At 41.9% G+C, this 25,394-nt stretch overlaps 5 protein-coding genes across 10 annotated transcripts in view; 3 read left to right on the plus strand and 2 right to left on the minus strand.

Annotated features, from left to right (window-relative positions):
* Nucleotides 1–1,574, minus strand: part of vdac3 (voltage-dependent anion channel 3) — a 14,104-nt gene extending 12,530 nt beyond the window's left edge. For 2 of the 6 annotated variants that reach the window (XM_042708195.1, XM_042708194.1), the window contains exon 1: nucleotides 1,430–1,574. In XM_042708195.1, coding sequence (XP_042564129.1) covers nucleotides 1,430–1,559 — 130 coding nt within the window. In that variant the 5' untranslated portion in view covers nucleotides 1,560–1,574. Of the gene's footprint in view, nucleotides 55–1,429 lie in introns of those variants that run through there. The other 4 variants (XM_042708196.1, XM_031570187.1, XM_012825501.3 and 1 more) reach the window with 3 other exon arrangements.
* A 727-nt stretch (nucleotides 1,575–2,301) lies between these two features.
* Nucleotides 2,302–8,453, plus strand: enkd1 (enkurin domain containing 1). Its single transcript, XM_031570183.1, has 8 exons — nucleotides 2,302–2,382; nucleotides 2,840–2,931; nucleotides 3,160–3,384; nucleotides 4,134–4,306; nucleotides 4,601–4,750; nucleotides 5,612–5,754; nucleotides 6,431–6,567; nucleotides 7,194–8,453. Exons 2-8 carry the CDS (start codon nucleotides 2,847–2,849, stop codon nucleotides 7,352–7,354), a joined length of 1,074 nt encoding a protein of 357 aa, XP_031426043.1. The 5' UTR covers nucleotides 2,302–2,382; nucleotides 2,840–2,846; the 3' UTR covers nucleotides 7,355–8,453.
* Nucleotides 8,454–8,605: 152 nt separating this feature from the next.
* polb (polymerase (DNA directed), beta) lies at nucleotides 8,606–14,446 on the plus strand. The gene is made up of 14 exons (XM_031570185.2): nucleotides 8,606–8,808; nucleotides 9,439–9,496; nucleotides 9,693–9,759; nucleotides 9,872–9,946; nucleotides 10,100–10,158; nucleotides 10,312–10,361; nucleotides 10,474–10,525; nucleotides 10,676–10,730; nucleotides 10,959–11,031; nucleotides 11,341–11,411; nucleotides 11,717–11,803; nucleotides 12,049–12,122; nucleotides 12,436–12,575; nucleotides 13,298–14,446. Exons 1-14 carry the CDS (start codon nucleotides 8,748–8,750, stop codon nucleotides 13,390–13,392), a joined length of 1,017 nt encoding a protein of 338 aa, XP_031426045.1. The 5' UTR covers nucleotides 8,606–8,747; the 3' UTR covers nucleotides 13,393–14,446.
* A 1,423-nt stretch (nucleotides 14,447–15,869) lies between these two features.
* dynll1 (dynein, light chain, LC8-type 1) lies at nucleotides 15,870–18,174 on the plus strand. Its single transcript, XM_031570191.2, has 3 exons — nucleotides 15,870–15,991; nucleotides 17,260–17,398; nucleotides 17,741–18,174. Exons 2-3 carry the CDS (start codon nucleotides 17,267–17,269, stop codon nucleotides 17,876–17,878), a joined length of 270 nt encoding a protein of 89 aa, XP_031426051.1. The 5' UTR covers nucleotides 15,870–15,991; nucleotides 17,260–17,266; the 3' UTR covers nucleotides 17,879–18,174.
* A 2,076-nt stretch (nucleotides 18,175–20,250) lies between these two features.
* rpl6 (ribosomal protein L6) lies at nucleotides 20,251–24,536 on the minus strand. Its single transcript, XM_012825504.3, has 6 exons — nucleotides 24,356–24,536; nucleotides 24,141–24,239; nucleotides 23,093–23,236; nucleotides 21,131–21,179; nucleotides 20,846–21,030; nucleotides 20,251–20,438 (listed from the first exon to the last, which is right to left on the minus strand). The coding sequence occupies exons 1-6, from the start codon at nucleotides 24,503–24,505 to the stop codon at nucleotides 20,286–20,288; spliced, it is 780 nt and encodes a 259-aa protein (XP_012680958.1). The 5' UTR covers nucleotides 24,506–24,536; the 3' UTR covers nucleotides 20,251–20,285.
* Between the last annotated feature and the right edge of the window lie 858 nt (nucleotides 24,537–25,394).

Raw genomic sequence — 25,394 nt, forward strand, 5'->3', positions numbered from 1 at the left:
ATCCTGTCTCGCGCAATAGGGCACTGTGAAGGAGAAACTAACGAGGGGGCAACGCACTGAGCATGCGCAATCCTCTCCCTTTTCTTTCACTTCGCGCCGGGAGTTGACGTGATTGTGTAATTGACATTGAGAACGGAACAGCTGCATTTTAATCCGATAAGCCATATTGCATTTATCCATGTTGCACATTTATGACATTATTAATGTAAAAACATAAACAACTGTATTTCAAACTCGGCCACTCCTACTAGATATAAAGCTCATTGTATAGCCCATAAAACATAGGGTAGGCTACTCCACGAAAATACATTGGAATGAAAGATCATGCGTGCCTTTTTAACCTAATGTCTCCTGACGATACGATTTCAAGATACCGTACCGAAGCAAGAACTAAAGAGCTGTTATGGGGAAAGAGCTGTGGCATTGCAACCAGTAGGCTAACTCGGACTTAACCCATGTTAGATAACGTCAGGTAGCCTTAAAAGTATTTTCGAAAGATGTTTTTTCTTTGCCCACACGAGCTATTTAGTGGCAGCACATTTTATTTCCAATTTTCCATTTAAAAAATAATGGTCTAATCATCATATATTGTCATGTATGTTAGACAAACACCTTTCGTGATTACATTGTCACTACGAAAAGTGACAAAAAATGAAAGACAAAAATAAAACAAAAACACAAGGTAAAATCTCTTAATATGAATAGTAAACCTGTTATTAAACTATTAAACTCACATGGTTTCATTGTTTAATAATTACGACGTGCTTGTCAGATGGTACAAATGTGCAATTATCATAAGTAGGCCTACACAATGTTATCAGAGAGCAATACATAGTCGTGGGTTCTGATCAATGATATGTTAGCTAGGCCCGTGTGTTTCTATGATCAAGGGTCATAGCTTATCTCCATAGTGGCTTTGTCCCCCTGCAGTCTAAGCAGCGGTAGCCTACATTCTCAAAGTAATAACAATAATAATAATAATAATAATAATAATACAACTTTATTTATATAGCACCTTTCATGCAAAAGAATGCAGCTCAAAGTGCTTTACAGCAAATACATAACGTGCACAAAGAAATTACATGCACATAAAAATAGACATCAAAGAAACATAAAAACTCAGATATGGTGCAAAAAAATAAATTACAAATAATATGGTAATAATAATTATTACAATTATAAAATTGAATACATAAAATGCATAGCATAAGATGGAAAATAAAACTGCAGAGATATATTTAATCTAACCCCTTAATATCACAAGTAAATCAAAGTATTTAAATTAAAAGTATTTATATATATATATATAGTGCGAAGTGGTAGCTAGTTAAAGGCTAATGTGAAGAGGTACGTTTTTAGTTTTCTTTTAAAGATGTTAAGCGAGCTGGCTTCCCTGATGTTATATATAAGTAGTGGTGAGAGCACTTACTTTTATCCTGGAAGGTTGGCGTTTTAGCCGGACTTGGTGGTTGTGGTGGTGGTGGTGTTTTGTTGTTGGGGCGCAGGTGTTTCATAGCAATCTTTGGATCTGCGGCAAGGCTGATGAACGTTAGCACCATGGACAAGGACTTGCGGCGTCTAAACACCTAGTTGGCAAAGTGAATGGTTAGACACATGGTAAGAAATAAACATTCTTTTCCACATTATGACGCCATAGTGGTGTCTAATCTGACGTTCACACAGCTATGTGACAGTCATGCAAGTTAAACTCGCTAATGTCCGTTGGCATTCAGGCTTCATAGTCACATAAGCCTATATCATTTAGTAGCCTATATACTATTTTAAAGTATATATATACTATTTTAAAGTATACACTTTTGTTCTCATATGCAATGTTTAACCAACCCAAGCAGAACAGCTTAGCCATTGGTAGGCATAGTCACATTTGGCTATAGCTAAATTCCTGACAACACACACCACAACAAGACAGTTCAAATCTCATTAAATTGTAGCCTACTAACGTATCTCTACAGTGAGTAGGCTAGGGGGACACAGTGTAATTTTGGATGAACACTTATCTATGCGGCTTTTAGGGTCTACCCTGCATTTATCAGGCCCCATGAAGCCCTCTGTCATTTGAAAGCAAATGCATTGAACAAAATGTAGCTTTTGAATATGTGACGCCATTTGCTTGAAGAGTGTGGGGGAAAACATACTACAATCGGTATCATAGCAAATTACGCGAGTTGGAGTACGACATTTTCACATTGGCATTAACGGACCACCGAGGCACTTGCGGCCAAGTCTTCAGGGACTGGCTCTTTAAGTGGTTGCCATGGTGAAATGTTTGGGTCCAGACTGTTGTGTTGCGTCATCATTGTGCGTACTAACCAGCAACAGTTTAAATTTGTCGAAGTTAATCGCACACAGTTACTGTGAAAGGTAAGGTTTTTTTTCGCGTAGCGAATTTAATAGGACGTGTGAATGCATTATTCGACAATAGAAGTCATTTGCATTTTCTATGTAAAAGTAGAGGGCTAATTTCTATCACATGGAAAGCGACACCGATGTAACGTCAGTTAACGTCGTTAGCGATACCTGGTTCGTTTCGCTAACGAATTGGGAAAGCTAGCCAAAAAATAATCACAGCTACAATCCAATTAAATTATCATTGTTGTCAACTCGCTGTTCATTTTTTTGAATACTGTATTTTTTCCCCTCGATGAAACATATAAACAATGTAAAACCGATTCCCAACCGTGTGATGTCTGAAAAGACACACCAAGAAGATTATAAACGTTTGATCAGCTGTTCGGTTTGTCAGGATTATAGGTGTGTATGGAAACATCACTGACTCGTCTTGGGTCGTAGATAGTCATGTCCAGTATGTGTGTTGCAGCTCTGCCATGTGCGAGGGTCCTTCTTTGATATCGGGACCCATCCCTCCGGACCCCACACTTTTCCCTGAGTACTACAAGCGACCGTCCTCAGGTAAGAACTTGTCAGATATTAGATGATTAAACAAATGTTATTTGACAATGTAGAATATTGATGAAAATGAAAACAGATGTGACATTTAATTGAAAACAATGAAATGGTCAGTGGTGAACTAATTTGGACAAGGACATAGCAAAATACAAATCAAAATTGCCTGATGAAGTTTCCATATCTGTGGTGCCTCTTAAATCTCTGTGGTCCCTTGTGTGGTGATTTGAAAAGCCCGTGGTCGCCTGGAAGGGAACTCGGTGCCCGGAGTCTCGCCACTGCTGTCTGGCCCACTGTTCCCAGACCCTGCACTGTACCCAGGCTCCTACAGCGCCCGAACCACACGGCCACCCCGCATCAATCCCAACGCCACACACATCCTGGAACGGGGACAGAGAGGTGTTGTAGGGTCCCTCCTCAAACTAGAGGGCATCTCCCTGACTCCCCAGCCTAAACACAGTAAGTGAAGTGCAGCTATGAAACACTTTGAAACCTAACTGTATGCTGTCTTTCTCACTTCGTGTTTATTTTGAATGCAAAATAACACATGCTCATCTTTCCTAACGGCTCCCCTTGCTTTACAACTGTGACGACTAGATAGGCTTTGAAACCTTCTAAAAGTATATTTCTTGCCTCAGATTGAATTGTGTTGTGTTGTAACTGTCTACCAGAGGATTGAATTGAGGTGTGAGAGTTTGTGGCCAGGTTTGAGGATTACCTTCAATTGACACTAGCTACGTTTGATCAGCTTGGGATTACACAGATCTGATCTCTGTGACCCTAATTAACACCCTATTGTGATGCCATAGTTTCCACTGGCTTATGCACAGGGCTGTGACATTTTACTGTAAAAATCCATGTAGTTCCACAAGTTGCGAAGGAATAGATGCTCGAAGTATTTTTTATCAGATTTATTCCACATTTCCATTTATTACCATTTGAGTATAATCCATTAAACATTTCATCGAGTTCAGAAAACTAGCTGTCTTTCCAGTGTGTGCGCTTAAAAAAAAAACTCCAGTATTTCTGCGCAGTCCTGGCTCTGTAAATGGGAAACAATCAAAGTGGCTTGGACCGAGCCATACACTCCTCTAGCTAATCAACAATGTTACTTCAGGAGCATGGAAAGGAGAAGTTTCTTTTCCAGTCTGTAGATACTAAACCCTCTGTCCTCCTTCGTTGTTGCCCGTTTCTCACTTCCTGTGTAGAGTCTGCAGTGCGTGACTTCGGTAAGGAGAATGTGCGACGGCTCAGAGAGATCCAGAGGAAGTGTCGCGAGCAGGAGGCGCAGAAGGAATGCTCACGTCCCCTCCCTGTCAAGGCTCTCTGGACCGCCCCCAAATACCGGGACGTCCAACCCAGAGTCATGACCCAGCTCCAGGTAAGGGAACCTGGGCTGCAGTCAATCAATCAATCAATTAATCTGCCAATCAGTCACAGTCACTGAGCACAGGAAATTCACCCAGTAGAATATAGTGGTTGAAGCACAGTCAAGAGAGATTCAGCCTGCCTGTGTCATAAAACTGACTTCTGGTAGCATCCACTTGGGCTTGAATCCCCGGGATGTAGGAATGGGTGATCAGGTTTACTTGGGCTTTCTGATTTTGATTCTGCCTCTTTTCTTCTCCTCTCTCTCTGTCTCCATCCCTCTGGCTCTTTCTCTCTGTGTGTGTAGGAAAACAGTGTCCCCATGAAGCCTGAGTGTCAGAACTTCCTGAGAGCTCATTCTGCCAGTGGGTCAGCAGGTCGGCTACAGAATCGACCTTCCTCTTCATCCTCGGCTATGCCATCCTTTCCCTCAGCCCCCTCCCTCTCCAGCTCAGAGGTGGGTGAGGGTGCCAGCTATCCATATTCTTGACATGAGCTCAGGGGGCCCCTAAGCCAGAGCCTCTGCGTGAAGTCGCTGTTATGTATCTCTTATTTGTGGTTGAAAGAGCTGTATTTGGTTCATTTGCTGTTGGCTTTAATTAAGTGTACCTGCGCTGTGTTAAAAAAATTGTATGTGCGATGTAAATCCTGTTGAGGTACAGGTAAATTTAGTTATTGTGCTGTTGAAAAAAAAATTAATTACATTTAGGGAGCGAAGGGGAGTTTTTTTTTTTACATGTCCAGGCCCAGGGGCTCATGGTTTCATAATGCATACACACTCATCGCATCAAACACACACACAGACACACATAAACATTATGCACACATCAAATGAACAGAACAGAGTCAAACTATAAACGATTGTCATAAACGATATGACTCCTAATCGTTCAAATCAGCAAACATACACACAGACTCACAGTTACAAGTTACAAGCACAAGCATTCATAAATGCAAAAACACACACTGCACCTCTAAACACATAACCTTGACCTCACAGACATCTAGCATACACATTCAAACACTCGACAGACGCACTACCGATTCATGAAAACTAAATTCAGACACAGAAACACATTTTCTTTTATTGCAACAGAAGTCTTTCCATAGTCTGTCCATAATTACTGTATGTCTGGGGTCTCAGTGGTAGCTAAAACATTAGGTTAGAACGTTCTGTTATGAAAGGGCAATTGGCTGTAGTATGCCATAGTAACTTGATATTTCTGATGTTTTGTCCCTTACATGTGCTCACCATGGCTTGAATATGCTCAAGTTTGTGTTTGTGTTTTGCCTGAGAGTGTGACCTGTGCCATTGCAGCTGCAGCTGCAGGTTAGGGGCCGCATGGTGGACTTTGTGTGCCATAATGCGCGCACAGCGGGGAAGACGGCCCTCAGGCGCTCTCAGTCTCTCACGAACCTCGCGACCCCACCCAGCGCGGAGAAGGGCAGAGTGCCACAGTAGTGAGTCCCAGGCCCCCTAATCACACACTACATGCACAACACATAGTATACTCTCAGTGCACCCTAATCACACACTACATGCACAACACATAGTATACTCTCAGTGCACCCTAATCACACACTACATGCACAACACATAGTATACTCTCAGTGCACCCTAATCACACACTACATGCACAACACATAGTATACTCTCAGTGCACTACAACATGCTCCCTAATCACACACTACATGCACAACACATAGTATACTCTCAGTGCACTACAACATGCCCCCTAATCACACACTACATGCACAACACATAGTATACTCTCAGTGCACCACAACATGCCCCCTAATCACACACTACATGCACAACACATAGTATACTCTCAGTGCACCACAACATGCTCCCACAACATACGCCAACACTATGTTCTCTGTACAATGTATGTGAAGCATGCACAAGCATACCCATTTATTCATTCATTAATTACACTAACAACACTCCCAAGTTACTCCATCTGCAGTATAGAAACTGTAAATAGACACAAGACTACAATACACACTGAGTTAGATGCATCTTACGTTCATCTTGCTTGCTCGATTGCTTTTATTTTCCTGCAATCACATAATGTTTTACTTTCTCTCTCTCTCTCTCCCTCTCTGTCTTGTTCTCTCTCCTCTCTTTCTTTAGTTTGGTAGAGAGGAAGGAGCAGTGGAAGAAGGAGGAGTATGAGAGGAAGAAAAACACTCCTGATCCCTCAATCCCAGCTGGACACACACAGATGCCAGAGAAGGACCGGCAGGAGACGCTCCTGTCACTTAAAGAGAGTACGGCTTGAAGACACACACACATATATACATATGGTGGAGAGAGAGGATCCATACACACGCAAACACACAGATGGGGACAGAGACAAAGACAGAGAACCATATGTGACACAAACACACTCTCTCACTCGATTTCCAAGTGTCATTCGCTTATGCAATCCTGACCCTCTGCTTGTGCTGACATTAACAGCACACCCCTGCTGTTTACGTCACACATATGTACACACATACATGTGCACACACACACACACACACTCTTTCTAGTAGCTTCACACTCACACACTCAGATAGCTATCACTCCTCGTTTTATAGTCCTTGAAAAGCTGGGGACAAAAATCTTCTTTTATTACATATTTATTTTTTTGTGTTGAACTGATGAGTAATGCAGAATAGTACATTCACAGTATACTTAGAATTAGTAGTATAATGTAGTCTCTGAACAACACATTTCTCTGTTACCTCACTCTGTTACCTCTTTCCGTCTTTCTTTTATAACTTATAAGTTACTCCCAATACTAATACCCACTTATAACTGTAAATACACAATACATGAAGACTACACCAGAGACTGATTGACATACATCTCGGTGCCGCTTTTTCACCCTCTGTTTGTGTTCTGCCTCCAGCTCACAGGGCACTGGTGAGTGAGCTGCTGTCTCTCCCAGTAAGGGCCGACGGCCTTGGCGTTCGCTCCAGACGCACGGAGCTGGACCGGCGCCTCTCTGAGCTTGAGGAAGCCATCAAGATCTTCTCCCGCGACAAGGTCTTCGTCAAAATCGACTCGTAACCGCCGCTGGTCTCTGTGCTGTACAGAGCGCCAGAGTTCCACACAGACAGGTCCGGATGAAGCAGCGATTCCGCTGGGCAGAGGAAGAACTTGACGCTGAGAGGGTCTGACAGGGCTGGATTTGCAGCACAGAGACTGAGCCTCGCACTGGGCTAGAGTTTGGCTTGGAGCAGAAATAATTCTCCCTCAGGGTAGTTTAGCGCATGATCAGATTCTCTTTCAGTCCAGCCAACCAGCCCTGTCACTGTTTTTGTAGCATATCACTAATCTTTAATTCCAACTGAAAACATCATTGGAGCATGGGATCAACCAAAAACTTTTGAATAATAATCAGAGACCAAAAGCCAAGAAGGAGTTCCGCCCAACTGCAGTTTCATTGTAGTGCATTCTGGTACATATGTGTCTGTGGCACTGTAGTCTGAGCCAGCACAGAAGACACTGATAGAGGTCTGATGAGGACTAAATAATCTTCGGTTATTGAATCGGTTCAATCTGCTCCACTGTTAGAATTTCTCCAGTATGAAAAACACGTTTGGATAAATGCTTTATTATTGATCACTTTTGTATGTGTTACGGTTGTTCAGATCAAGTCATCTATGACTTGTCGGGTGTTGAAGGACAATCTTTAATCTGATGTAATGAATAACTGCTGAAGTAATGACCACTGAGATGTAATAACTTTGTAATTATCCATATGTAGTGACCTTGTGAATGTAGTGTTGGTATCCACAAAACAAGCAGATCCTAGTTTATCATATTCTGTAAAACTGACTATGCTATCCTGTTTCATTGCTGAACTGCTGTTCATCAGCTAATTAGAGGGACTGATTAACTGCATACAGTCACATGCAGGCAGATGTTAATCATACATTTGTGAAGAGATTATTCTAGAACTCATCACTGCAATACCATAGGAGCATGGTTTCCTGCTACAAGAGCGTCCACTGTAGATCTCAGCAAAGTATATATATCCCTGACACAATGCTTCAATACGTATTTATGGTTTGGTTTTTGTATTAAAAGGCAGGAAACCACGAATTATTTGTTGCAGTGCGCTGAATTTGAAAACGCTTAATAAATATTGTATGTTTGTAAGTAATGTGGAGTATAGCAACAGTGAGAAGTTTATTTTCAGCTGCATTCATTTTACAAAGTTTATTGGGGTGGAGTGTTACTGTTAAGTAATCATCTTGACCATTTTTTTTCTTCTAATACGTCACCAACATCCCAACGACGAAATACAGATGCCCCGCCCCCTCCACTCGGCCTGCAAGCTTGCTCATTGTCCGATTGGCCTGACGAGTTGGCCAGATATTTATTTTTAAATATATTTATACACACGCCAGTCATATTAGATACATTACTGATTTGGGACAGTTGTGTAGCTGCAAACATGAGCAAAAGAAAAGCACCACAAGAAACTCTGAATGAGGGAATCACCGACTTTCTCATCGGTAAGCGCTATCATGCATTGGCACTGGTTGGTAGCTCTCAAACGTTAGCCATTTGGCTAACTTTTGCATTACTGATATCCATTTGAGTTTGTTATTTTCACCTATCTTTACTGCGCATAGAAATCTATGAAAGGTTTTCGATCGAAACAAGTGTGATGTTTATATTGTCTCACATCCCGCACAAGCTGTGGATAGCTCATGTTAGCCAAGTAGGCAGCTAACATGAGCTAACAATGCATATGTGACAGCCAACAATCCTGGGTAACAAAGCCAACAAAAGCCTAAGATCACTCATCCACATGTTTTGCTATTAGGCTGTTTGTTAACATACCGTGCAATACATAACAAATGTCTCCACGATTGCTTGGTGGCCTGTGCATTATTTTTAACGTGTACAACGTAGAATCGCAACAGCTAACCATTTAAATGGACATAGCTTGGATTCTTATTGGTCAATGCAGGCCTGAAAGATGGTTTACTGTCGTAAAGGACCTGTTTAACTCTTTACTGACACAAGTCAACAGCAGTGTTGACACAGAATAAGCCTTATTGTGAACAGAAATATTGGTGATGCTGAGAATTGCTGATTTTTGACAGACAAACCCAACCTTTCTCTCTCACTTCTCACAGAGTTGGCCAATTACGAAAGAAACGTGAATAGGGCGGTCCATAAATACAATGCTTACAGGTAAATATTTGTATTTCACAAATGCTTTGTGTGTGTACGTCACAGTTTATTGACACCACAGAAGTGGCTTGTTTTGCTTCAAATTGTTGTCTGTAGTTCAGTATATTTGTCTGTTCAAAACTACAAAGGACGTACATGTTCTTGCCTGGTTGTGGTTGTGGTTGACTGATTCATACATCCCCTATGTCTTCTGCAGGAAAGCCGCGGCTTCAATTAGCAAATACCCCAATAAAATCAAAAGTGGAACAGAGGCTAAGAAATTGGTAACGGGCACTTTTGTTAGCCGACTTTTTAAATTACTGGATTGATTTACTGGATCAGTTTACAAATGCACTTTTTAGTGAATGTGTTAAATCTTTTTTTATCCCATTGTAGGACGGAGTTGGAAAAACTATCGCAGAGAAGATTGACGAGTTCCTGACTACAGGAAAACTGCGTAAAATAGAGAAGGTGAGTAACTGCTTACTCATTCTGAGTTATTAAGAGAATGTGATAGAGGGCTACTATTTTAGTCTTCTCACTGAATTTGGCTGAATATTCCAGAAGAATATTTGTGAGGTGGCTTTTGGAAATAAGGCGCTGACTAAAGGTTGTGTTTCACAGATCCGCGGTGATGAAACCAGCTCTTCAATCAACTTCCTCACGAGAGTCACAGGCATTGGGTATGGTTTACACGTATTACACTCCACAGAATCTCCATGATACACCATCGTCGGTTGATTTTCTTTGATTACCACTGGTCATCTTGTGATGATTTTTTTTAACAGTCATCTGTAACAGTGTTTCTTTAACTCTCTGCATCCCCCTGTCATTAGGCCGGCTGCTGCAAGGAAGTTTTTTGAGGACGGCGTAAAGACTTTGGAAGGTTTGTTTCTTTACCTCTATTGTGACCTGTGATTTAGTTTTTCCCAATCTAATGTCTGCTCCTATCCGTGTATTCTCTGTTGCATTTAATTAAGTGTTTGAATTTTCTTTAGATCTGAAGAATATTGAACACAAGCTCAATCACCACCAACAGATTGGCCTGAAGTGAGTAAACCCAGAAATCACATGCGGCATGTTTGAATGTAGTTTGTTTTGGAATGTTTACAAAGTGTGTGTGTGTGTGTATGTGTGTGTGTGTGTGTGTGTCGGTATACGTATGGTAGTGTCAATGATCTCTCTCTCTCTCTGTTGCAGGTACTTTGAGGACTTTGAGAAGCGTATTCCTCGTGTGGAGATGCAGAAGATGGAGGTGAGTTATTACTCTTTATAACATGCTTTTGTTTTTTTGTGTTTTTCCAGGGAGTAAGACAACATGACTGCATTAAAACAGAAACATTTCATGAATTATTGTAGCCAGAATTAAATCAGGTTATGAGTATTAGTCTTGTGTATTAACACATGACGTACAGTTCCGATAAATCAGAAAAGCTGAGCACATCATTGTGATATATTCCTATGTTGTTGCATTGTTATCCAGGTCCATATTCTGAAGGAGCTGGATGTGGTGGACCCTGTGTACATTGGCACCATCTGTGGAAGCTACAGGAGAGGTAGGACAGCGGAGCGTGAACTATTACAATACTTTTATAAATGGATAATAAAGAGTATACAATCAGTCCATGTCATTCCCGATGCCATCTGTTTATTGATCGTTGATAACATGTAACTATTTAATATTTGATCTCCAGTGACTTACAGAGGTGTTGTCTTTTTGGGTTGACATCCCACATGTACCTTTTAGCACTACACCGTCTTGGGTGATTTGTGACGAGGCTTGTGAGGTTTGTGGTTGAGGTTTGTCTCTTGCCTGTCAAAATGAGAGCTGTGTGATGATGAGTCCTGTCTGGTCCTGACACCAGGTGCAGAGTCGAGTGGTGATATTGATATCCTGCTGACCCACCCGGACTACACCTCCGAGACAGAGAAACAGGTCCGTCACCTTTTCTAAAGTTTGTCATTTGAACTTGCACACCGCCAGTCATACAACTCTCATATGTCTGTTTAACTTTCCCAGAGTGACCTTTCTTAAGATATTCCCAAACTGGTTATACTGTATATACCCTGTGTGTGTATATTACCAGAGTGACCTTGCTTAAAAGTATTCTTATTCTGTAACCTGTGCATATATTACCATGTGTTACTTGGACGAGCACAAATATATGATTTCATCATATTGATGGTTAATGACTTTCTTCATTTGTGCTGTGTGTGTGTGTATATGATCTCTCTCTCCAGCCCAAGCTGCTGCATGCAGTGGTGGAACATCTGGAGTCCATTGGCTTTATCACTGAAACACTGTCCAAGGGAGACACTAAATATATGGTCAGCACACGCCCCACCGCCCTGTCTGTGAGACAAAACATGACAAAGAAGTAGCCCATATTAGATATACTAGATATACTAGACTAGACTATAGATATATAACTAGATATAACACATTTCTGTATATAACACTGATAACCATAACAAACATCATAAACTAAACTGGTATAAACACAAATGTACTACACTATAGTGTATATTAGTATATGGTGTTGATCACAGATTAATACTGAATATGGTTATAGGGCGTGTGTCAGATGCAGTTAAAGGATGATCCAGAAGCAACAGAGGAGTACCCTCACAGACGCATTGACATCAGGTAAAGTTAGTCTCTCTTGACATCAGGTAAAGTTAGTCTCTCTTGACATCAGGTCAAGTTGGTCTCACTTGACATCAGGTAAAGCTGGTCTCTCTTGACATCAGGTAAAGTTGGTCTCTCTTGGCCAAGTTATGGTATGGTAACCTCTCTTTGGGACAATTCTTCTGTGCATATCCAGGATCATTAGAGGGCAATCAGGCAAATCAAGCATACTGATTTTATATATTTTGTTCTTTAAAGACACAATCGATTAAGGGACAGACTAAGTTGATTTGAAGTGTATTCATTAAGACTTGTTCTCCCTTCTCTCCAGGATCATTCCTAAGGATCAGTATTTCTGTGGAGTGCTGTACTTCACAGGCAGCGACGTCTTCAACAAACACATGAGGACCCACGCGCTGGACATGGGCTTCACCCTCAATGAGTACACCATCCGCCCACTAGGGGTCACCGGTGAGTCTCCAAGCCCAAAAGAGATGCAGTTGAAATCCACATCAGCTCCTCTGCATTCTAATCCTCTTCCTGTAGTCTCTATCTGAGCATCCTTCATATGAGATCAGAGTTGGCATAGAGTGAGTGAATATACCAGGGTATGCAAAACAAAATGGTCACCTCTGAGGAGCCAATAAGCTTTGGGTTAATAGGGGGTTAAACTGACCAAAACTCTAGACACCATACATAGTTGTGGGAATATTTTCACTTTGCATTAATGTTTTGGTGCCAGTGCCTATTCAAAAGGCTTCCAGTCTATGGCCACCATCTATGGTTGTATCTGTGTAGCTGCAGGGATCGTTGCTTACACAGGAGAAAGGGACTCCTTACTGAGGGAAAGCCAGCACACTTTTGGAGCGATGACCGTGATAGGCTGCTACTCAGCAACAGTAACACTAATAGCTAGTGTCAGTTTGGAAGAAAAACAGCATCATCAGTGCCCAATCAATAACCTCTTGAGTCTCTATGAGCTTTTTAAAAATTATTATTAGCACAGAAAAGCCGTCTGCAGTTATTGCACCAGTACTGAACCCATACTAGACTTATGTATACACTGTATAATGCATCCAGCGCTGCTGTCAATGGTAACCACTTGTTTTGTGATGGTGTTTTTTCCGTGGTAACAGTGCCACTTTGGTGACAGTGATGTTGTTTTTAACGGTGACGCTATGCTGTTGTTTTAGGTATGGCTGGGGAGCCCTTGCTGGTGGACAGTGAAAAGGACATCTTTGACTACATACAGTGGAAATACAGAGAACCCAAGGATCGCATTGAATAAGTCCAAGACAGAAAGAGGGAAGCGAAAGATGGATAAAAGAGATGTCGGAATGAGTTTGTGAATCAGTATTTTCTCTAGCCTTATTCATGTTTATTTAAGTCATGTTTCCCATATTGAAGTATGCCTGCCTGGTTGTATGTGAGTGAGTGACTGAGTGAGTAGCAAAGTGTATGTGTGTGTGCATACTAGGTATTTTTTTCTCGGGTTGGATTAAGGGTTTATACCAGTCACAGATTCCAAGGATTTCACACAAATGTACTGTACACAGGAGTATTCTGTGTGTCGACGTCTTCATTGCTCATGACTACCTACGGTCCTGGATATAATCTGGAGAACTTCAGAGACACAGCAACATGGAGCCCCACACACCCACACTAGGAAATTATGTCAACCACGCAGTCACTTCTGGTCCTCTAGCCATTCCTGTAGCAGAGGCAGAGGATGGAGGCTGAACCAGCATCTCAGTCTCCTGTGTCACTCCTGAGCCCACACACACACACATACACACACAGAGTTTAGACCCTTGTGACGTTGTGAGACAGGGAGCAATGAGTAAGTGGATAAGTGAACAGAAGACTGGAAGACCTGGAAGATCAGAACTTCTCAACTCCTTCATCTTAACAGCTTCCCAATTGTTGCAATGTGTCTGTGCAAAGAGATTTAGTCAGCGTAAAGCCCGCCTAGCAACACCGCCTGGTCAGACTGCAAAGCTGAGTTTTAGTTTGATGTAATGTTATGATGGTGAAGTGGTTTGCTTATTTTATTTGAAATCTTTTAAAGTGCTGCAGTCAGCAATCATGGATGTAACATGAAGACAGCAGGATCAGTGGAGGTGACGTTACCTTGTTAAGAGAACACAATGTGAAAACAGAGGGGCTAAGAAAAAAGGAAGAATGGTGTGATATCTACTATGACATTTGTTACAGTCAATATTTCTAATTTTGTTAGTGAAATGTTTAATGAAACATTTTATTTAATGTGTGACTATGGGAAGTGTGTGATGAATAATAATTAAAAAAAATGAAAATAGCTTATGTACAGACTGATACAATAATGTGTCTACTTCATTTATGTAGCATTTATCAACTATAAAACTAATAAGTGCTTCAGAAGCCATACCAAAATTATAAATGAAACTAGCATAAGAATCAACAAGGCTCACAGTCTATCATGCCATTACTGGTACAATTAGTACATTTCCGATATTTAAGATAATGTTAAAGCTTGAATATTTCCTATAATTACATGTTATATGTTGGGGACATATTTTAAACCATCCTCAACTCATCTTTGGACAACTGCATACATTGGAAATTAATTTAAGCCATAAAGCCTGGTAAAGTGAAGCAGCCTAATATGATGAGTATAAAATCTGTTCTATTGTACCAAGACTGTTTAGGGTCTTCAAATGTACTATCTTAATCCAATAAAGAAACTTGATAGTCTCTTTGTTTAAAATGCAGCGCAATTATGTCAGGAAGCTAATACTGACGTTTTCTGTACAGAAAAAACACTTTGCTCTCAGTTAACTGATCTGCCATAATAAATCTGATCTCGTAGGCCTATTTGAAGGAGAACTGGGTCCAGCGCAACAGATGGAGACGATATAAAGTCTGGGGACAACAATTGCACTATCCTCTCTGTTTTGCGGCCCCGCTAGTCTGTAGTTGTGGTGAGATGCGGTCTGTGGGCATAAATTGGAGACCACCCAATTTCTAACAACGTGCTTCTGAGTGCACATTACCAAGGCAAACAGAAATTCAGACGAGAGCCCTGGCTGGCACAAGTCAGGGTAGTATTATTTGCTTAGGAAGGTTCCTAAATGAGTGAAGTATTTTCCGAAGTGCTTATTAATTCTACTTGACATCTTTCTTTGATCTCATGACGTTTTCCACCGAAGTCAAAAGTGGTTAGGAAACGACGATAGTAGGGACAATCCGACCGCAGTCCGGACTAGTAGGTGTGCATCCATTTTGTAGTGTTGATAGGGTTGCGGAATATTCGCAAATGCATGATAGTCTGATGCTTATCGTAATGAATTGTCTGGAAATTGCCGACTGTACCCAGCATCTCAAATAAATGTTCATATGTGATGCTTCGCGACTAACAGTGATTCCATAAATTAATATTTGTCTTCATTCAGTGAAACAGACGGCCTACATCGCATACGGAATCTCGTCTTTCAGATTAACTAAACTAGAATATTGCAATTATTTTGCTTCGATTTTCATATCCACGTCAGATTCGACTACGCGAGTGTAGCGAGGTTGTAAACAGAATGCTTGAGGCCTTGGATTTAGCCCTGAAGCAGACGTTCCAGTCAGTTCCAAGTATTGGTTGCCGTGGGAACCAATAACGCGTCTAAAGCGCAAAGCATGATGGTTTGAAATAAAATGCAGCAAGAAATACCGGAGAAAACCTTGAAGGATGATCCAATGGCGTGAGACAGTGTGATTATGATCACCAATCAAGATCAAGAACTCGCGAATCCTGCGTCAGTTACACACCTACCATACTTTTAGTCAACCTTCTAGCGGGAGTTGTGTCGTTGCACTCTTGTACGCGTTCTCAGTGATTCTAGTCAACGCCGAGAAATAAGGTAAGCAAACGTATTATCCTAGTGGATGTGCAATAGTTTATCGAAAGAACTAAATGTATCATAATGTTGTTGCATGATTGCGAAAAAATGGAAGTTAGCGATGGAGGGGGGGGTTCTGAAATATTCGCCGTCATGTTAACCTGTATTCCATTCATTATTATATTGAGCAAGTTAGGATAGTCAGACTGCTAACGTAGTTGACCAGATTACCTAGTCTAATAGCGTGTAAGGTAACGTGAAGTTAAAACATCGTTTGATAGAAGTAAACTGTCGCATGATGATAACGTTAGCATGGCAACATTAGGCAAGTGTACTCCCAAGTTTGCTTGGTAGCTTGAAACGAGCCCAAGGCTTGCTTTTTAGGTAACTTAACGTTAGCATTAACATTAACGTTTGTTAATGTTACTTAAGTTACCTATCCTAGCTACCCTATTATTTTGAAGGAATTTACGTTTGTAACTTGTCAGTTGGCCTATTTCAGCCAAAACACTCGCAAACGCTGTGTATTGAGTAGGTTAAACTAACATGACTCCAGTTTGCAGTTTTATTTTATTCGAACGTTAGGCTAACGTTATAACAGTTCATTTCTGTTAACGTTATTTTTACTGTGTAGAGTCATGGGGCCCTTAAGTAACTGCCCACATGAATCTTTATTCACAGCTAGTTAGGTGATTACATGGGAAAACACTAACGTTATCATGTAACATTAACGTTATGAATGCTATTCTATGAGTTCCAGTTGTTTACATTACCATATTTAGTAAGCGCATATTTTCTATGTTTGACAAGTTTATGTGACGATGGTTTCAAGCCAGAGACGGCAATTGGAATGAAATTGATCTGAATATGCAATTGGGTGTATCCATAGAAACCATGCACACAGCTTGGAACGAGCTCCGCCGCGCGGTGATTGAGATAGTTATGCAACAAAGATGAAATAATGGCACTCGTATGCCATGTGCAGCCATTATGTAACTGGTGTTTGCACGATAACCGCCGCTTGGACGGATCGCTAAGCCAGAAAGACGCTGCACGAGATCGGTTCTGGTCAGACCGCTCTAGCGTGAAAGATGGTGGCCGCACTTTTAGTTAGATGAAATGGGAGCGTGGTTAAAGGGGTGTGCGATTGATTGCTCCGGCACAGCTGTGGTAGATGCGTGGAGATGCCACCGTGCTCTTAGACCGCTGTCTATTGGACATCCAGTGGTTTACATAATTGCGTGCGCCATTGTATCGGCCCTAACTTAATGTTTACATGTACCTTGCAGAGCCACCATGTCTGACCGAAAGGCAGTGATTAAAAATGCGGACATGTCCGAAGATATGCAGCAGGACGCCGTGGAGTGCGCCACCCAGGCCCTGGAGAAATACAACATCGAGAAAGACATTGCTGCTTACATCAAAAAGGTATCTGTCGCTCAACACCGTCTGTTAAAGACATTGTGATGGGCTTCATGTCTCCTTCATTGGTGGGGTGATGAAAATCAAGCTTTTCATTTGAGCACAGCACAGAGAATCCACCCTTTCCTTAACCTTACTATGATAAAGAGCAGGATTGTGTCATCTGTGTATTGAAAAGCTTAAGGCTAACCTTACCAGCCACAGACGTTGTGAGCCAAGGGCTTTTATATTGTCTGGTTTGCCTTTCCCTGAGTATGGAATTAAAGCACACGAAGTAATTAATTTCATCCAATATAATCCTTATAAAGTATCATAGTTCTTAACCTCACTCTTCTCTGTCCACACCAGGAGTTTGACAAGAAGTACAACCCCACCTGGCATTGCATTGTGGGAAGAAACTTCGGCAGCTATGTGACCCATGAGACCAAGCATTTCATCTACTTCTACCTGGGCCAGGTTGCCATTCTTCTCTTCAAGTCAGGCTGAAGGGCTGGCCTGACCCACTACCCCCTACTGACCATTAAACAGACTGACTTTGCAGAGGCTCCTCATTCCTGACCTGGGGACCGACTGTTTCTGGGCTGCTTCTTATGTTGTTTCTGTTGTTTTGAAAAAGGAAAAAAAATGGCTATTTGAATGGAGAATGGCAAACAGAGAATGATACACTTGTATTTATTTTTGTTTTCTACACCGTTGAAATGTTTTAATGTCACTTGATTTATTTTTTTCTTCTCTTTTTTTTTTTTAAATTAAAGCGGAATGGTCTGGCTGTCCCGTTGAAATGGGGAGTAGTTTGTGTTAATGCACTGGAATCTGTAGGTTTGCTAAAGCTCCTGTTGGGGTACTTGCTGAAGATAAAAGCTCCTGTCTGAGGCCACACAGAATTGGCTAGTAGGAATGTACATTGTTGCAACTTAAACTTGCAAACTATCCATCACTTCCATGTAAAATATGTTTCAGTATGGCAGGTGTAGCACCAAATGGACACCCTCTGGTATGATCACCATGGTGATGGCTGATTTCATAGCTGCTTGTTGAAAAAGGTTTATTTTCAAAGAAGGGCGTTGGTGTGTATTGACTGAAAAGCACAAGTGTAGCAAGTCATACAGCTAAAGTACTGCATCATTTCTATTTACCACTGGTGAGTGAACAAGGTCAAACACTGAAACCGAGGATCTCCCAGTAGTACTAAAAGTGCCTGCTTGTTACTACTGTCAGTTTCCCACCTCATGGTTAGAAAGTGGAAAAATAAACTGCTACCGTGAACCCACTCACTGCTCACACACCTCACCCAATCTCTTGGTGAACTGGGTTGAAGATGGGTCCAATCCTTATTTCATTCCATGCAGGCTAGTTAATGTCTAGGTTTAAAGGCAAACAAGAAAAATCCAGACATCTTCTGCAGTGTTATATATACACAGTAGCCAGAACATGACCTTTTCCATTGGCTTTAGTGAATTAGTTCCACTTCCATTTGTTAAGCCTGTTCGAGTAATAGCCAACTTTTTGAATAAAATATGTAACTTAAGCATCTGCTAAAATCAGTGGTCCCCAACCACCGGGCCGCGGCCGGTACCGGTCCGTAAGGCATTTCCTACCGGGCCGCAAAGAAATAAATAATTTATATAATTTCCGTTGTATTAATTATTAGAGTCTGAAAGGTGTTTTATTTTGAAAAACGACCAGATTTTCCCCGACGTAACATTTTGGAGAGGGGAAAAGGCCAACTGAGGAGCCAGAAAAGCCTACGACCTCCAAGAAAAAGAAAGCTTCTTTTAACAGACTTAAAATACGGTTTTATCGCAACAGGTGACTCTCACGCACCAAGTCCGCTCTGCATAGTGTCAACAAGCTAGCAAACGAGGCAATGAAGCCTTCAAAACTGCTTCGGTCCATGAGTTTAATGCTTATTTATTTATTCACTTACATTTGCAGTGTTCGTGTAGTGCTTTTTTAGAACATTACGATGCCTCTTAGAATCATGAATTTAAATGTGAAACGTAATTGTTAATGATTAAAATACTCATATTTTTTATGTTTATAATTATTTAAATCTGAAGATGTAGAATTGACGTGAAGGCAATCACCAACGGTTTCTCACAAATTAAGCCCTTAAGAACAATCTGGCTGATTCACCACTGCTACTTAGCGTTCTTAAATTCTGGTCCAAGTTGAAAACGAATCCCAGATGAGAAAACTTTCATGAATGCCAGAATTGTCCCTGCAGTTACTTTTATACACGGAAGCGTAGGTACAACTCGCGTTCAAATGATAACTCTCCGTTTTAATTGGTGGATCAGAAATGAAACTGTACCGTATTTTATTCGTTTGTGTCAGTCTAGCCCTTTGCATTTCGCCAGAGGGAGCTTTCACTAAACAGTCATAGGTCCCCTTCCTTTTTTTTTTTCTCCGTCTGTGACATCGCACGCCTCCCACTTTGAGAACCACTGTTTTAGGATAAAGTACAAGTCAGTACAATGGTGAGTTGTATTTTTCATGCACTTAACATTCGTTTTTATGCGGGTCACGTTATTTTATTTTTGCTGTAGGCTATTTATCTGCCGGGCCGTGAAAATAATGCCTACATTAAACCGGTCCGTGGTGCAAAAAAGGTTGAGGACCGCTGTGCTAAATGATCCCTGATAAGAAATGTATTGACATTCAAGTACATCACATTCTATGGACCATTCATTATGACCAAGTCTAAATTCTCTTTCAAGATCCCAACTCAACCCCTAAGTAAAATAATGTATATCAATCCACAGAAGGCAAAAAAAAAAAGGACCTGGTCAGATAACTGAATACAGCAATAGTGATCTACACTTAGAGACTTGGAGAAAATAAGCAAACACGGAGTGTCAGTTGGAAAAAGACAGCGTTTATTGGAGTTCACTTAGAAGACCAGTTTATGTGGGAAGACCCCATTGGACAAGAAGAACTGTGAGCGCAGGTAGTCCTTCAGGTGTGGGACCTTCCTGACAAGAGGGAGCAACTGGGAGTCGACAGCCTTCTGGTCCTCTTTGCGCTGTTCCGTCACTGCGTACTTCTACAAAGGGGAAGATTGGGACAGAATGGGGATGTCAGCACTGGGCAACAAGTGTGTTGGGTAAAGACAGATCAAACTTGGACTTGACTCCACTGGAACTCCTGACAAACTACCAGATTCCCAGGCCTATACTGTCCAGATGAACCTCTTGCCATTTCTACTTACTAAACATTTAATGTCTTAGGCAAGGACAACAACTTTTTTGACATAAGGCCTGTGGTGTTAAACATTTATACAGAACCATTTGAGATCCGCAAAGCTCTTCGCAGAGAATGTACCATTAATAAAGCCTATTGGATTTAGCGGATTTGCTAGAGGGAAGTCTTCCGCTATCGCCAAGTAAGCCAATTACACCTTAGATAATACATTATGTTTATCGTTGAGGTTGGAGTAGACAAGTATTTTACCTCCTTCTCTGTGTCAAAGATCTCGCCCTCTTGATGCTTGGGCTTCCTCAGCCTCTTCTTCTTGAAGTAGGCATCCGTCAGGTTATTGGGGATCTTCATGGTGGAGATGTCCACCTTGGTGGCAGTGGCAATGACGAACTTCTGGTGAGCTCTGCGCAGAGGCACTCTGTTGATGGCCAGGGGACCTGGAAAAGACCACATGTCATATTAGCACCTCACACGCACTCATATGAAAGCTCACAACATCCAGCATTTCAGTAGGTGGGGGAAAGATGGTGAACTCACCACTGACGAGCAGGAGACCACTAGCCAGCTGCTTGAGGAAGACCGCGCGCTGTAGGAGAGACCAGAGGAGCACAAGTTAAAAGCATGTACGGTGCAATAGCATAAGAACTGGTACCCATGATGAAAGGCCAGTTCTCAAATTGGCCAGTTAACGAGGGGGGAAAAAAACAACCTCAACACAAAATTAAACTAATGATTCCTTTGACCCAAGTCATGACACAGTAAGGTATAACGTTGTGATACAAAAATTCATCCCTTTAATCAGCACGGTTTGAGGACAGTTCGGTTCAGCAGTCTTACATTAGCAGTGAGCTGGCCCTCTTCCACAAGAGTGTGGGTGTGCGTGTGTGTAGCTAACAGTAATTCAGGGCAGTGTGTAGCTGGGGGTAGGTGTCTATGCATGTTCACACCTTAGGCTGCTTCATCTGCCAGCGTACAGCCAAGTGCCAGTGTTTGTGAGGGAGGGGAAGAGAGAGGGAGAAAAGGAGAGAGCGCGTGTGCAAGCAAGCGTGGGTGAGTGACTGGCCTCGACGGCCCCATTTCAGTGTGTGGGCACGAAGCTGTGTGGGCTCTGCGTAGTTTATGTGCGTGTGTATGCCTTGTGCTTTGAAGAGAGTGACACTGATGCGCGTAGAGGGATGGTCTGTGTGTTTGCGTGGCCAGAGTCACTTCAAGCTGCCTGGCTGACCCAGGAGGGCATCCCATTGAGCATGGATATGCAGATTGCCTGGCGCACAGCATTCACTGGAGGGATGATTTATACGTTTGGTGGAGCGTATACAGTGCATATATAACCAAGCCAAAAAATCTCAACGCTTTGAGACACATTTGAACCTCTTGTTTAAAGCACACACACTACAGCTTCTACCTGAAGGTCTTAAGACTGTTTGCGCATCTATGACCCATCTGATAAGCACGGAAGGTGTTTGAGCCATCCGTTACATACAAATTGTATTTCAGTTCTATACAAGCTCACAGTGCACTGGGTTAGAGCTCGATTAGAAACATTTGAAACCCTATTCGCACATATCATATGGAGGATCGCAGCTGTGGCCGATATGATTATTGGCAAACAACGGAACCATTACGTCATGTAAACCGTTCCGCCTCAGTTTAATACATGACTAATTAAATTGATTCAATTAAATTCCATGTCTTAGCATTTTTTTAGACCTTTGAAAGACTGATTTAGACATTTTACCAATTAAGACCTTATTTTTAGATTAATTAGTTCAGTGCCATTTAAGACTTAAATTTGGAGGCTAAATTAAATTAAAGACAGCCTAAATTTGGAGGCTCAGGTTGAAAAAGAAAGAAACAGTCCGTGGTTGCTAGTGCTGGCTAACCATTTTGTGTTTTGAATGCTCCATTTACTTTGACACCAGGTGATAACCCATTACACGGTATTCTGCACATACAAACACCGCAGCAACATGTCCACAGATAGAAGTTGGAGAGCACACTGTGGACGACTGATTTAATGAGACTCATAAGACAGAAGTGCTAATAAATATATTAACCAAGTTTTGATAAATGGAGGATCATACTTCTTATTTAGCGCAAGAAAAAGTAAGGGAGCGCAAAAATTCGTTGTCAAAGCCAAATTAAAATCACGACCGGCAGAAAACAGGGATTACCATCGGCTTTCCCTGACCAAAACCTCTAATAAAAACCTCATCACGATAGATACTTCTGTCCAAGTCACCCCATCACTTGATGTTATGGCTACTTGATGCAGTCACAGATTATATTTCTACTGGCACCTGACAGACACTGTATATTTTCCTATACGCTTAAAAAAAGGAGGTATTCAGTTGGTTGCAATCTGCAACCTCACCACTAAATCCTACACACTACACCTTTAAGGAGTCAAAACAGCCCGTCTCCCTGTATAGATAACCAAACCCATACTCAAACATGTAGAGAAGTTGCGTGTGTGTGTGATGTGTATGCGTCACCCACCTTTCCGCGGTGGCGTCCTGTGAGCATGATGATTACGGTGCCGGGGGTGATGGTGCGACGAAGCCTGCGGGTGTGCTTGCTGAAGCACTTGGTGCCATGACTCCTCAGCTTGCGGGGAACATCCTCTGTGGGGTAATAGCGGGGCTATAGTGTGGGGGGGGGGGGGGGGGGGGGGGAGAAGGGCAAAAAGAAAACTAGGATTAATTACAGCCTTAAACTAGAACTACTCATGTCCTCTGTAGCACAGGCATGAGGCTATACATAAAAAAAGATGATCAGGATTAACCAAACTATCTACCAAGACTAGGAATTACACCTTGTGTCACTCAAACGCACAAGGAGTAAGACTGTTGTGGAGTAGAGGGGGGTGAAACTGAACTAAGGGCTTAGAATAGAGATCTTTACAATGTGATGAGCAGCAATCATGCATCATCTCTGAAGTCCTTATTTTTGACATTTCTGAATGAAGATGATCAGGGTCAACACTCCAGGAAGAGAATGGTGAACAAACGATGAACTATAAGTCATCAGGAACACCTTGACCGGGAGGCGTACCCAAGAGTGCATAACTTACAAGCGATCCTCAGGGATTTCCACCAAAACCTCCACAGCCAGACCACACGACTTTACATTGCCAAGCAGATGCAACACCCAGGTGCCGCAACCGGTTCACCATTTAACTAGCTAGAGCATCCCAATCCTCCTAGAGACATCCCATCCTGCCCGACTTCCGCATGTCCTTATTCAGCATGCATAACTAGCAGGGTTCATTTGCTGACCACACTTAAGACAAGAGCATTATAACTATACTGACTCCAAATTAGACATGCTTAGAGCAAGAATACATCAAATATTTCCAGATCAATGATACTAGCACAGCACAAAATAAATCATGTTCACATTGCGGCCCTGATTGCAAGCAATGTACTGGTGACAAGTTGCAGTTTTGACAGGGTTACTTAGTCATCAAATTCACTCTGACCATCTCACCAACTGTCAGGCCACATCAATGTCCACCCATAGCGCAGTCTGGCCATAACCTACTCACCATCTTGCGCAGCTTGACCACACGGGTGCCTCCATTCTTGTCTCCACCGACTGGCTTGGTGGCCTTGGTAGGGGCCTTAACCTTGAGCTTCTTCTCAACCTGAAACCAGCAGACACACACACAGACCTTAGTTAATCAGTCCACCTACAGCCTGGGGTCTGGAGCTCATCCCATACATGCTTCCCCATGTGATGAGGCCTGCTAGCCATGCCCACCTTGGTCACCGCTGCCTTGGTCTTCCTCTTGTACATGGCACGGCGGACAGACATGGCAGAGCGGGAGTAGCGGCCGATGCCCCGCACCAGGACGGGGTTACGGCTGCCATGCTTCTTCTTGGCCACCACCTTCTTATCTCCTTCTGCCATCTGACAAAAAGAAAACAAGATATCATTAATTGGTCCTGTACCACACGCAAGACAGTTATTATGTGTCCACACAACACATTCCCACCACAACTGTCAACTAACAGGAACATACACCTGTCTGGGCTGCCACTTAACCAGTTGTAGAGATCAGTCAATATCAGGCAAGATTACTCAAAAGGTAAAAGGTGCTGACATACAATTTTAAAGTCTTAATATTAGATATAAGCCAATATTGTACGATGCTACTTATACTGACAACGACTTGAGTTAATTTCATAAAAATATATACACGTGATTGGTTCCAAGCTTATTTAGCTAACATTAGCAGTGTTAGCACGAGTCAAACGACTGAAAGGTTAACACAACTCAATTTCAAGCACCTACGTGTAAGCAAATAAACAAGGAACCGCATAATTACGAACAAAAATGCTTTTATCCAACACATGTCATATGGTAAACTCTTGCTACACTACTGCTGAAATATAACGCAAGTTAACGCGCTAACATTCTAGCACAGCCAGTTACCCGTAACTACACCGTCAGCAAAGCTTGGTATTTAATAACTGGTTAATTGACATTTATTGACTAACAGGCTACAGAATTACTGCAAACAAATTGGTCATATTCACAGGCCTTTTCGACAGGTTGAATTACTGGCAAAACGTGCTATGCGACCCGGAATACAGCAATCGAGCCTGGCTTCAGGCCTATTATTTGGCTCAAACATAAACGCAGTTATCTGAGCAAATAACAAATACTCATGACAAATGTATACATCGGAGAACGTTATATGCATGCCAACACACCAGCATGAATACAGTTCGACAATATACAGCTTCTATATCATAGATGATGACAGATTATATTTACGAAAAAGCGACGTGGAAGC

The sequence above is a fragment of the Clupea harengus genome, chromosome 7, assembly GCF_900700415.2.
Source record: "Clupea harengus chromosome 7, Ch_v2.0.2, whole genome shotgun sequence".
Lineage (NCBI taxonomy): Eukaryota > Metazoa > Chordata > Actinopteri > Clupeiformes > Clupeidae > Clupea > Clupea harengus.